Raw genomic sequence first — 13,012 nt, 5'->3', positions numbered from 1 at the left:
TTGAAGTAAATTGTGTTTGGGTGTAAATTGACATCCATCATCGCTGTATGTGGCTTAGCTCCTAATAATATTCCATTACCACATTATCTTCATTTCAGTTATGAAGTACAATGCTTCCCCCTGCTGTCTGAAACAAGTGTCTTCAATATCACTGCTTCAAAAGGACCATTACAATGAAGAAGAGAAACGCTACACAGGCCACAGAAGAAGAACATCAGTGAAGCAACAAAACGCAAGGCCTGTGTTGCTGATCAAGTGGGTCACGATTTTACCTTCGGTTTTACCTTCATGATACGTCTCTGGTGTAGAATGGAATGCTCAAGTTGCACACGCAATGTTTGCACAGTGTAGTTTCGTCATAAGACAGGTGTTGTACACGCGAGTGGTGCACAGGAGAGTACGTTGAGGTACCTTTCATGAAGAACCGGCAGACGGGCCTGGGTCTGACCTTCCTGTCCATGGGGTCCTTCACCTCTCCCTCCTCCAGGTCATCATCCTGCACAAATGGAACAGCTAAATATCAACCCACTTAACCATGTGCATCCGTGAAGTAACCGAATGACACCGCTGGAACCCTAGGTCAGTGGGACAGGGTGCAATTTGTATTGCAGGGCAGGTTATTTGTATTGTCACATGGTTCTGACTCGGGCTGTGGCGGTCATGAAATTTTGTCAGATGGTAACTGTCATGCAAAATGACTGCTGGTCTCACTGTAATTGACCTTTAATTAACATAAACACGTTTAGCATCTTCATGCCTTCACACATACAAGCCGCTGACGGGCGCCTTTGGAACGTCTACCCTTTAAAAAGTCTATAATTTCTTGCAAATTTAGCTGTGAATAATACAAACCTTAGAATGTCTTATAAATCAAAACATATAAGGGCCGCATGATGCGAGTATATTGATGATTTGAGAAAGTCACAAAAAGCTTGTGCTCTGTTCCTTGCCTCTGGCTGCCATCGCTGTTCTCTCATCATGTGAACATATTTTCACCCATCAGACTATTCTCAATATAATCTTGTCTTTAATAATATGTGGAATTAGTTTCGATTTAAAATGGGCCATTATCAAATGTGCAGAACTGGGGCAAGGGAAAAAAGGCGTTATCCGTATGCACTCGAATAGCGAATGGAGGCTGCGTTTTACGGTAGTTCCTTGTTTCATCGTGCCGGGTAGGCTACTCTGGTTTTACAGCGGAGCAATGCGCTTAATACTAGCAGCTGAGAAATAAATCTAGTTGCAGTAGAAAGCTGGAATCCTCTTTTAAGTGGCAATCATCAAAACTCTGCGTTCCACACAGGATTGCATCAGTGGAGGCTGCTGAGGGGAGGAAGGCTCATTATAATGGCTGGAACGGAGAAAATGGAATGGCATCAAACACCTGTAAACCATGTGTTTGATGGTTTTGATACCATTCAACTGATTCAGCTCCAGTCATTACCACGAGCCCGTTCTCCCCAATTAAGGTGCCACCAGCCTCCTGTGGATTGCATATAGAAATGGTTTGGCTGTTTGAGGAGCTGGTGATATTCTACCTAAACTATGTCAAGGGGTCTCCAAACCTCTTCCTGCAGCTACACAGTACTTCATTTGGGAAAGTAACCAAGTGAAATCTTTTCAGGAACGCCGATAGTAACATGTTTACACAATGAAACATATTTCTCTCTATGCGCTCACAAAAAGGAACGAAGGAGAGAGAGAGAGAGAGAGATGGAAACACGTGGTGGAGAGGCTATTCAAAATCAAATACTAATTCACTGTAATTGTAGGCTAACCAGCCTACTCTGTAACCTCCCTGCACAATCAATGAACCAACAGCAGTGCCTAGGCCTATACGTTCTCTCCCAGACTCATGGATAGTAATGTTGGAGCGTAGCATAAGGTAAACAGTCCATCCAGTATGTATAATAATACAGCCACACCGGCAATTACTAGAATTTGTTTAGTTTTGGAGTATAGGCTAGACCAATTATGTAACAAAGAATATGTGGTAGGCTATTAGGCTATGTATTGTATAATGGCACAATCATTATATTAATTCACACTTTCCTTCCCAGGCTTGATCATATATAGGCGTATGCATAAGCTCTAATATGCCTATAGGTGTTCTACATGCCACGTCAATTGCTTTTAATGAATCATCACCTTAGAAAGTGCTGTCCATTTCCTTGTTTGGCTTTAAAACAAGATCCACAACTAACATGTTTTTCACTCAGTTTCAACCTGTTTTTGAACTTCTTTCTTCAAATTGATCGATTACAGTGAGTGGGGTCAAACAATGCATCTTAACAGTGAGTTTTAAAAGCACAACACTGTTTTGATGATGAGTGTTTGATGTGATTTTCCATTGTACTTGCGTTGATGTCAGAGTGGTTAGAGCAGGGTTCCTCAAATTCGGTCCTTGGGACCCCAAGGGGTGCACGTTTAGTTTTTTGCCCAAACACTACCCAGATGATTCAAATAATGAACTAATCCTCAAGCTTTGATCATTTGAATCAGCTATGTAGTGTTTGGGCAAAAAACAAAATTCCCGAGGACAGAGTTTGGGAAACGCTGGATTTGAGGGACAATAGTGCACTGCGTATCAGGTGCCTGGTGGTCGTTAGCGAGTTGTGTAGTCCCAACGCATCAGTGCCATTCATGTACATAGGAGATTACCGTGACTCAACGGTCACGTGGAATTTGACTGCGGTCAATACACATGCCTGTTGGTGTGACGGTAACATGGTCACTGCAACAGCCCCAGTTCTGACTTTGCAGTCCTGTACTTGATCTGTTCTCCTGTTTTGCTTCCCTCCCTTATCTCAGTGTGAGTGGCCCTGCATACTCAAAGAAATCAGTCTCTTGATTAAAAGTATAATGCAGATTGAAGAGAGCATATAAATCACATTACTTACATCTATTTCTCCCTCATCAATCTCTCCATCATCCTCGTCCTTTTTGTCACGAAAGGAATCTCTCCTTCCTCTGTCCTGAGCCCTGGACTCTTCAGGCTTCTTAGGTGGACCGTCTTTCGGGGATGGAGGAAGGATTGGTATCTTCTCTTTCTTTTTGACGCTCTTGTCCTCTTTCTCATCCCCTTCTCTGGGTCCTTTCTCCACCTCGTCATCTTCTTCAGGCGCTAGAACATTGGGCTCCTCAGGAACCTCCTCGTCATAGTCCAGCTCATGTTCATCAAGCTCTCTGGACACAGACGACAACTCCTCCTTCATCTGATTCACCACCACCCTCCTCCTCCTCAGTCTCTCTTCCTCCTCTTCATCATCTACTTCTGCTGTCTCCACTGCCAGCTTCACAGACGGTTCCCCACTCTCATCTTCCTTCTCATGTCTGGACATCTCCTCAGTTAAGGGGGATGACCTCTCCTGCTCTGGCTCAGAATCAGGGGACTTAGGAGTTTGGCTGATCCGGTCCTCCTCCTCATCTGACTGGCTATCCTGTCGCTCCTGTCCCATCATTACCATCCCCACTGACTCCTCCTGCTCTAGAATAGTATGCCTATCCCTTCCACCTTCCCCATCAGCCTCGTCATCCTCTGGGTCAGAGATACGCTCCTGAACTACCCCCCCATCTTCGTCATCATCCAGCTCAGAGTCCCCACCTTCACCACCCTCTTCATCTAAACCACCGTTGTCTTCATCATTCAGCAGCTCACTGTCAGAGAGCAACCTGTCCTCCTCCTCCTCAGGGGATGCCAGGAACTCGCTGTCAGAAATGCCCTTCTCTTCCTCTGGGGATTGGGGTGATTGGTTGGGGCTTTCAGGAGACTGGGTGGGGCTCTCAGGGGTGTCCATTGGAGAATGATCCACTAAAACAGAAGACAGTATTTACTTATAGAATTGTCTGTTATTAAAATAGATACATTTGGTTTAATACACAAAGACAATGTCTCTAGGCAATATATAGATAACTGCCAAAATAAACTGAAAGCATGAACCACCACATTTAACCACAGCAAGGTGACTGGGAAAATGGTTGAGTACAAACAGTCATGCCCTTCGTAAGGCAATCAAACAGGCAAAAAGTCAGTACAGAGAAAAAGTGGAGTCGCAATTCAACGGCTCAGATACCAGACATTTGTGGCAAGGACTCCAGACAATCACAGATTATAAAGGGAAACCAGCCACGTCGCGGACACCAACATCTTTCTCCCGGACAACCTAAACACCTTCTTTGCCTGCTTCAAGGAAAATACAGTGACGCCGACACAGGCCACCAACGCTCCCGTGGACTGTGAGCTCTCGTTCTCTGTGGCCGACATTAGTAAGACATTTAAGCGTGTTAACCCTCGCAAGGCTGCCGGCTCAGACGGCATCTCTAGCCGCGTCAGAGCATGCGCAGACCAGCTGGTTGGAGTACTTACGGACGTATTCAATCCCTATCCCAGTCTGTTGTCCGCACTTGCTTTAAGATGTCCACCATTGTTCCTGTACCCAAGAAAGCGAAGGTAACTGAAGTAAACGACTATTGTCCCTTAGCACTCACTTCTGTCATCATGAAGTGCTTTGAGAGACTAGTTAAGGATCATATCACCTCCACCTTACAACACCCTAGACACACTGGAATTTGCATACCGCCCCAACAGATCCACAGATGACGCAATCATCATCACACTGCACCCAGCCCTATCCCATCTGGACAAGCGGAATACCTATGTAAGAATGCTGTTCATAGACTACAGCTCAGCCTTCAACACCATAGTACCCTAACAAACTCAACATCAAGCTTTAGGCCCTGGGTCTCAACCCTGCCCTGTGCAACTGGGCCCTGTACTTCCCGACAGGCCGCCCCCAAGTGGTGAAGGTAAGCAACAACATCTCCACTCCGCTGATCTTCACCACAGGGGCCCCACAAGGGTGCGTGCTCAGCTCCCTCCTGTACTCCCTGTTCACCCATGACTGTGTGGCCATGCACGCCTCCAACTCAATCATCAAGTTTGCAGACAATAATAGTGGTATGCCTGATTACCAACGACGACGAGACAGCCTACAGGGAGATGGTGAGGGCCCTGGCGGAGTGGTGCCAGGAAAATAACCTCTCCTTCAACGTCAACAAAACATAGGAGCTGATTATGGATTTTAGGAGACAGAAGAGGAGCATGCCCCCAACCACATCGATGAGCCGAAGTGGATGAATTGAAAAGCTTAAAGTTCCTCGACGTACACGTCACTTACAATCTGAAATGGTCCACCCACACAGACAATGGGGGTAAAGAAGGCACAACAGCGCCTCTTCAACTTCAGGAGGCTGAATAAATTCAGCATGGCCCCTAAAACCATCAAACCTTTACAGATGCGCCATTGAGAGCATCCTGTCGGGCTTTACCACCTGGTCTACCCAACGCATCACCGGGGGAACATTGCTCTACCGGACATCTACAGCACCCAGTGTCACAGATTATCAAGGACTTAAGCCTTAGCCTGTTTACCTCGGTACCATGCAGAAGGCCAGTACAGGTTCATCAAAGCTGGGACCGAGAGGCTGAAAAACAACTTCTATCTCAAGGCCATCGGACTGTTAAATAGTCACCACTAGCCGGCCTCCATTCAGTACCCTGCCCTGAACTTTAGTCACTGTCACTAGCCAGCTAGCACCCAGTTACTCTAACATGCACCTTAGAGGCTGCTGCCCTATGTACATAGTAATGGAATACGGGTCACTTTAATAATGTTTACATACTGTTTTACCCACTTCATAAGAATGTACTGTATTCTAGTCAAGGCCTATCCTATACAGTGCACTCGGAAAGTATTCAGACCCCTCGACTTTTTCCATTTTGTTACGTTATGGCCTTATTCTAAAATGGATTAAATATTTTCCCCCCCTTATCAATCTACACACAATACCCCATAATGACAAAGCAAAAATGTTTTTTGTTTTTGTTTATTTGTAATAATTTTGCAAAATGTCAACAAACTGAAATATCACATTTACATAAGCATTCAAACTCTTCTATTCCATTCTTCCATTCTAAAATGTATTAAATAGTTTACTTTCCTCATCAATCTACATATAATACCCCATAATGACAAAGTAAAAACTGGTTATTAGAAATTTTTGCAAATGAAATTTTACATTTACATAAGTATTCAGACCCTTTACTCAGTACTTTGTTGAAGCACCTTTGGCAGTGATTACAGCATTGAGTCTTCTTGGGTATGACACTACAAGCTTGGCACACCTGTATTTGGGGAGTTTCTCCCATTCTTCTCTGCAGATCCTCTCAAGCTCTGTCAGGTTGGATGAGGAGAGTTGCTGCACAGCTATTTTCAGTTTTCTTCAAAAACGTTAGATCGGGTTCATGTCCAGGCTCTGTCTGGGCCACTCAGGGACTTGCCCCGAAGTCACTCCTGCATTGTCTAGGCTGTGTGCTTCGGGTCGTTGTCCTGTTGGAAGGTGAACCTTCGCCCCCAGTCCGAGCGCTCTGGAGCTTTAATTCACTCAATTCATATTTCCCTCGATCCTGACTAGTCCCTGCTGCTGAAAAAGATCCTCAAAGCATGATGCTGCCACCACCATGCTTCACCGTAGGGATGGTGACCGGTGTCCTCCAGATGTGATGCTTGGCATTCAGGCTAAAGAGTTGAATCTTGGTTTCATAAGACCAGAGGATCTGAGAGTCCTTTAGGTGCCTTTTGGAAAACTCTAAGCGGGCTGTCATGTAACGTTTTCTGAGGAGTGGCATCTGTCTGGCCACTCTACCATAAAGGCCTGATTGATGGAGTGCTGCAGAGATGGTTGTCCTTCTGGAAGGTTCTCCCATCTCCACAGAGGAACTCTAAAGCTCTGTCAGAGTGACCATCGGGTTTTTGGTCACCTCCCTGACCAAGGCCCTTATCCCCTGATTACTCGATTTTGGATGGTCGGCTAGCTCTAGGAAAAGTCTTGGTGGTTCCAAACTTCTTCCATTTAAGAATGATGGAGTCCACTGTGTTCTTGGGGACCTTCAATGCTGCAGACATTTTTTGGTACACTTCCCCAGATCTGTGTCTCAATACAATCATGTCTCGGAGCTCTACAGACAATTCATTTGCCCTCATGGCTTGGTTTTTGCTCTGACATGCACTATCAACTGTGGGACCTTTATATAGACAGGTGTGTGCCTTTCCAAATCATGTCCAATGAATTGAAATACCCTGATGAAAACAGCTTGTCTGTCGAAACATTGGATATTAGGTTATTTAATTATAGCATCTGAGCTCCTAGGGTGTGCAGCTCTCCTTTTCTTTTTCAACCAATTGAATTCGCCACAGTTGGCCGCCAATCAAGTTGTAGAAACATCTCAAGGATGATCAATGGACACAGGATGCACCTGAGCTCAATTTCAAGTCTTATAGCAAAGGATCTGAATACTTATGTACATAAATTAGCAAACATTTCTAATAACCTGTTTTCGCTTCGTCATTGTAGGGTATTGTGTGTAGATTGATGAGGATTTGTATTTATGTCATCCTTTTTGGAATAAGGCTGTAATGTATGAAAATGTAGAAAAAGGGAAGGGGTCTGAATACATTCCGAATGCACTGTATAACTACTGCTGTACATATACCACTCTTCTACTACATATTATATTCATATACTGTCCATAATGTCCATACTTCCCACCACACACAGTTGAAGTCGGAAGTTTACATACACTTAGGTTAGAGTCATTAAAACTTGTTTTTCAACCACTCCACACATTTCTTGTAAACAAACCAACGTTTTGGCAAGTCTGTTAGGATATCTACTTTGTGTATGACACAAGTAATTTTTCCAACAATTGTTTACAGATTATTGCACTTATAATTCACTGTATCACAACTCCAGTGGGTCAGAAGTTTACATACACAAAGTTGACTGTGCCTTTAAACAGCTTGGAAAATTCCAGAAAAGGATGTCATGGCTTTAGAAGCTTCTGATAGGCTAATTGACATCATTTGAGTCAATTGGAGGTGTACCTGTGGATGCATTTCAAGGCCTACCTTCAAACTCAGTGCCACTTTGCTTGACATCATGGGATAATCAAAATAAATCAGCCAAGACCCCAGAAAAAAGTTTGTAGACCTCCACCAGTCTGGTTCATCCTTGGGAGCAATTTCCAAACGCCTGAAGGTACCATGTTCATCTGTACAAACAATAGTACGCAAGTATAAACACCATGGACCCACGCAGCCATCATACCGCTCAGGAAGGAGACGCGTTCTGTCTCCTAGAGATGAATGTACTTTAGTGCGAAAAATGAAAATCAATCCCAGAACAACAGCAAAGGACGTTGTGAAGACGCTGGAGGAAACAGGTACAAAAGTATATATATCCATAGTAAAACGAGTCCTATCTCGACATAACTTGAAAGGCCGCTCAGCAAGGAAGAAGCCACTGCTCCAAAACCGCCATAAAAAAGCCAGACTACAGTTTGCAACTGCACGGGGACAAAGATCGTACTTTTTGGAGAAATGTCCTCTGGTCTGATGAAACAAAAATAGAACTGTTTGGCCATAATGACCATCGTTGTGTTTGGAGGAAAAAGGGGGAGGCTTGCAAGCCGAAGAACACCATCCCAACCGTGAAGCACGGGGGTGGCAGCATCATGTTGTGGGGGTACTTTGCTGCAGGAGGGACTGGTGCACTTCACAAAATAGATGGCATCATGAGGGAGGAAAATTATGTGGATATATTGAAGCAACATCTCAAGACATCAGTCAGGAAGTTAAAGCTTGGTCACAAATGGGTCTTACAAATGGACAATGACCCCAAGCATACTTCCAAAGTTGTGGCAAATTGGCTCAAGGACAACAAAGTCAAGGTATTGGAGTGACCATCTCAAAGCCCTGACCTCCATCCCATAGAAGATTTGTGGGCAGAACGGAAAAAGCGTGTGCGAGCAAGGATTACTACAAACCTGACTCAGTTACACCAGCTCTGTCAGGAGGAATGTGCCAAAATTCACCCAACTTATTGTGGGAGGCTTGTGGAAGGCTACCCAAAATGTTTGACCCAAGTTAAACAATTTAAAGGCAATGCTACCAAGTACTAATTGAGTGTATGTAAACTTCTGACCCACTGGGAATGTGCTGAAAGAAATAAAAGCTGAAATAAATCACTCTTTACTATTATTCTGACATTCTTACAATAAAGTGGCGATCCTAAGTGACCTAAGACCGGGAATTTTTACTAGGATTAAATGTCAGGAATTGTGAAAAACAGTTTAAATGTATTTGGCTAAGGTGTGTGTAAACTTCCGACTTCAACTGTACATATACATAGTCCTGACTCCGACATTGCGCGTCCTAATACTTCTAAATTCCATTATTTTACATTAGTGTGTATCGTTAGATATTACTGCACTGTTGGAGCTAGGATCACAAACATTTTGATACACCTGCAATAACATCTGATAAATATACGGAGAGAAAAAATATATAAATGCAACATGTAAAAAGTGTTGGTCCCATGTTTCATGAGCTGAAATAAAAGATCCCAGAAATGTTCCATATTTCACTCCAATTTTGTGCACAAATTTGTTTACTCACAGTTAGTGAGCATTTCTCCTTGGCCAAGATACTTTTTTCCCACCCGACAGGTGTGGCATATCAATAAGCTGATTAAACAGCATGATCATTACACAGGTGCACCTTGTGCTGGGGACAATAAAAGGACGCTATAAAATGTGCAGTTGTCGTCACACAACACAATGCCAAAGATGTCTCAAGTTGAGGGAGCGTGCAACTGGCATGTTGACTGCAGGAATGTCCACCAGAGCTTTTGCCAGAGAATAGAATGTTAATTTCTCGACCTTAAGCCACCTCCTACATAATTTTAGAGAATTTGGCAGTACGTCCAACCGGCCTCACAATCGCAGATCACGTGTAACCACGCCAGCCCAGGACCTCCACATCCAGCTTCTTCACCTGCGGGATCGACTGAGATCAACTACCCGGACAGCTGATGAAACTGGGCGCAGCCATAGGCCCACTCACTTGGGAGCTAGGCCCATATGTCAGTCAGTAATTCTGATTGACAGGGCCTAGCTCCCAAGTTGGTGTGCCTATGTCCTCCCATGACTGCACCCCTGCCCAGTTATGTGAAAACCATGGATTAGGGCCTAATGAATTTAGTTCAAATCAAATGTATTTATATAGTCCTTCTTACATCAGCTGATATCTCAAAGTGCTGTACAGAAACCCTAAAACCCCAAACAGCAAGCAATACAGGTGTAGAAGCACATCGGCTAGGAAAAACTCCCGAGAAAGGCCAAAACCTAGGAAGAAACCTAGATAGGAACCAGGCTATGAGGGGTGGCCAGTCCTCTTCTGGCTGTGCCGGGTGGAGATTTTAACAGAACATGGACTCATTTCCTTATATGAACTCAGTAAAATCATTAATTGTTTCATGTTGGGTTTATATTTTTGTTCAGTATACAGTACCAGTCAAAAGTTTGGACACTCCTACTCATTCAAGTGTTTTTATTTATTTTTTACTATTTTCTACATTGTAGAATAATAGTGAAGACATCAAAACTATGAAATAACACATATGGAATCATGTAGTAACCAAAATATATTTTATATTTGACATTCATCAAAGCAGCCACCCTTTGCCTTGATGACAGCTTTGCACACTCCTGGCATTCTCTCAACAAGTCTCATGAGGTAGTCACCTGGAATGCATTTCAATTAACAGGTATGCCTTGTTAAAAGTTAATTTGTGGTATTTCTTTCCTTCTTAATGCATCTGAGCCAATCAGTTGGGGTGCTATACAGAAGAGAGCCCTATTTGGTAAAAGACCAAGTCCATATTATGGCAACAACAGCTCAAATTAGCGATGAGAAACAGTCCATTCTTTAAGACATGAAGGTCAGTCAATATCAAAAATTAAGAACTTTGAAAGTTTCTTCAAGTGCAGTCGCAAAAACCATCAAGAAATATGATGGAACTGGCTCATGAGGACCGCCACAGGAAAGAAAGACCCAGAGTTACCTCTGCTGCTGAGGGTAAGTTCATTAGAGTTACCAGCCTCAAGAATTGCAGCCCAAGTAAATGATTCACAAAGTTCAAATAACAGACACTTTTCAACATCCACTGTTCACAGGAGACCGCGTTAATCAGGCCTTCATGGTTAAATTATAGCAAAGGAACCACTACTAAAGGACACCAATATTAAGAAGACTTGCTTGGGCCAAGAAACACGAGCAACAGGCATTAGACCAGTGGAAACCTATCCTTTGGTCTGATGAGTCCAAAGTTCAGATTTTTGGTTCCCAGCATGAAGCATGGAGGTGGAGTGATGGTGCTTTGCTGGTGACACTGTCAGTGATTTATTTAGAATTCAAGGCACACTAAACCAGCAGGGCTACCACAGCATTCTGCAGTGATCCGCCATCCCATCTGGTTTGCGCTTAGTGGGACTATCATTTGTTTTTACAACACCAGGCAGCGTAAGGTCTATTTGACCAAGAAGGAGGGTGATGCATCTGATGACCTGGTCTCCACAATCACCTGACCTCAACCCAATTGAGATGGTTTGGGATGAGTTGGACAGCAGAGCGAAGGAAATGTAGCCAACAAGTGCTTAGCATGTGGGAACTCATTCAAGACAGTTGGAAAAGCATTTCAGGTAAAGATGGTGGAAAGAATGCCAAGAGTGTGCAAAGCTGTCAAGGAAGACGGTGGCTACTTTGAAGAATCTAAAATATGTTTTGATTTCTTTTTTTGGTTACTACATGATTCCATGTGTTATTTCATAGTTTGTCCACTATTCTACAATGTAGTGAAAATAAAACCCCTTAAATGAGTAGGTGTCAACTTGACTGGTACTGTATGTGACCAAGAAAATGTGATTTCATTTAAATTATCAATATAGGGAGTCAATCCATTTCTCGATGGAAGTCGTCAAAGCGCGAATTTGAGCTAGTTATCTGATTGCATATGGCTACAAAGTTCGCAATAAGATACATGCATGTAGGGAGTGCATCTGCCATATCTCGAGAATAGCGCAGGTCAGTAAGTCTGTCAGAAATAATTACATATTGATATTTTAAATCAAATAACATTTTATTGGTAAGTTACCTAGCGAACGTTCGCTAGCTAGCGAACGTTAACTAGTTATGTTTCAACTAGAGCAGGTGATCATAGCTGCCTTCAACACAATTCTCATATTAAAACTGGGGGACTCTGTTTATAGTATAACAATGTCGTAGCTAGATAGATAAGCGAATTAAGAGGCAACTTCAGCGCAGTAGGACGAAAAGATGTCTCGTTAGCTTACAACAACAATGCTAACGTTAGCTAGTTACCGGGTGAAGCAGGCCCGAAAACTGCGAGGGCTATACCAGACAAGAGGCTAACGTCTGATTTGTATTTAGGAGATGCCACAATGAGTTAAACAAAGGTTTAACCAACCCATACAACTGAAAAGCAACTTTATACACGCAAAATACCACTTTCTGGTCTGCTATCGAAGCATGCTTGTCTGTTCAATTAACAATGCAACCCTCCCCCTACAAACACCAGTAACGTTAGCTAGATAAACTTGAAATATTTTCAGTCACCTTTCCAACCTGAACCTCGTTGAAGACAGGCGGCGTTAAGAACAACCCCGTCTCTCTTCCTCTTTGTCTGAGGCTCTACAATAAATAATGGTATGGTTATTTAGCTGCTATGCTGGAGGAAATAAAAAAAACCTACACGATACAGTGAGAGCGGCCATTGCAGTGACGTCATCAAAATACGACACTGTCAGCTTAAGCCATAAACGGGCAACGTTATTGTGCTTTGGCGCCACCGTGCGCTCAATATTAAACTTGACTTTAATAACGTCTAAACAAAAAACACTCCGCAATGATTTTTTTATTTTTAATTTATTTCACCTTTATTTAAGGCTAGTTGAGAACAACTTCTCATTTACAACTGCGACCTGGCCAAGATAAAGCAAAGCAGTGCGACACAAACAACAACAGAGTTCCACATGGGATAAACAAGCATACAGTCAATAATACAATATAAAAAGTCTATATACAGTGTGTGCAAA

At 43.2% G+C, this 13,012-nt stretch overlaps 1 protein-coding gene across 2 annotated transcripts in view; it reads right to left on the bottom strand.

The window, feature by feature from the left end:
* LOC106560884 (zinc finger CCCH domain-containing protein 18) overlaps positions 1-12,716 on the bottom strand; it is a 38,879-nt gene extending 26,163 nt beyond the window's left edge. For both annotated transcript variants that reach the window (XM_045688169.2, XM_082957215.1), the window contains exons 1-3: positions 12,534-12,716; positions 2,901-3,811; positions 412-496 (exon numbers count right to left, since the gene is read on the bottom strand). In XM_045688169.2, the coding sequence (XP_045544125.1) occupies positions 412-496; positions 2,901-3,797 (982 nt within the window). In that variant the 5' untranslated portion in view covers positions 3,798-3,811; positions 12,534-12,716. The remainder of the gene's footprint in view (positions 1-411; positions 497-2,900; positions 3,812-12,533) is intronic.
* Positions 12,717-13,012: the final 296 nt, after the last annotated feature.

This window comes from Salmo salar, chromosome 10 (assembly GCF_965601325.2).
Source record: "Salmo salar chromosome 10, fSalSal1, whole genome shotgun sequence".
In the NCBI taxonomy this organism is placed as follows: domain Eukaryota; kingdom Metazoa; phylum Chordata; class Actinopteri; order Salmoniformes; family Salmonidae; genus Salmo; species Salmo salar.
Note: the sequence above shows the minus strand (reverse complement) of the source record. Positions and strands in the feature narration are given on the sequence as shown.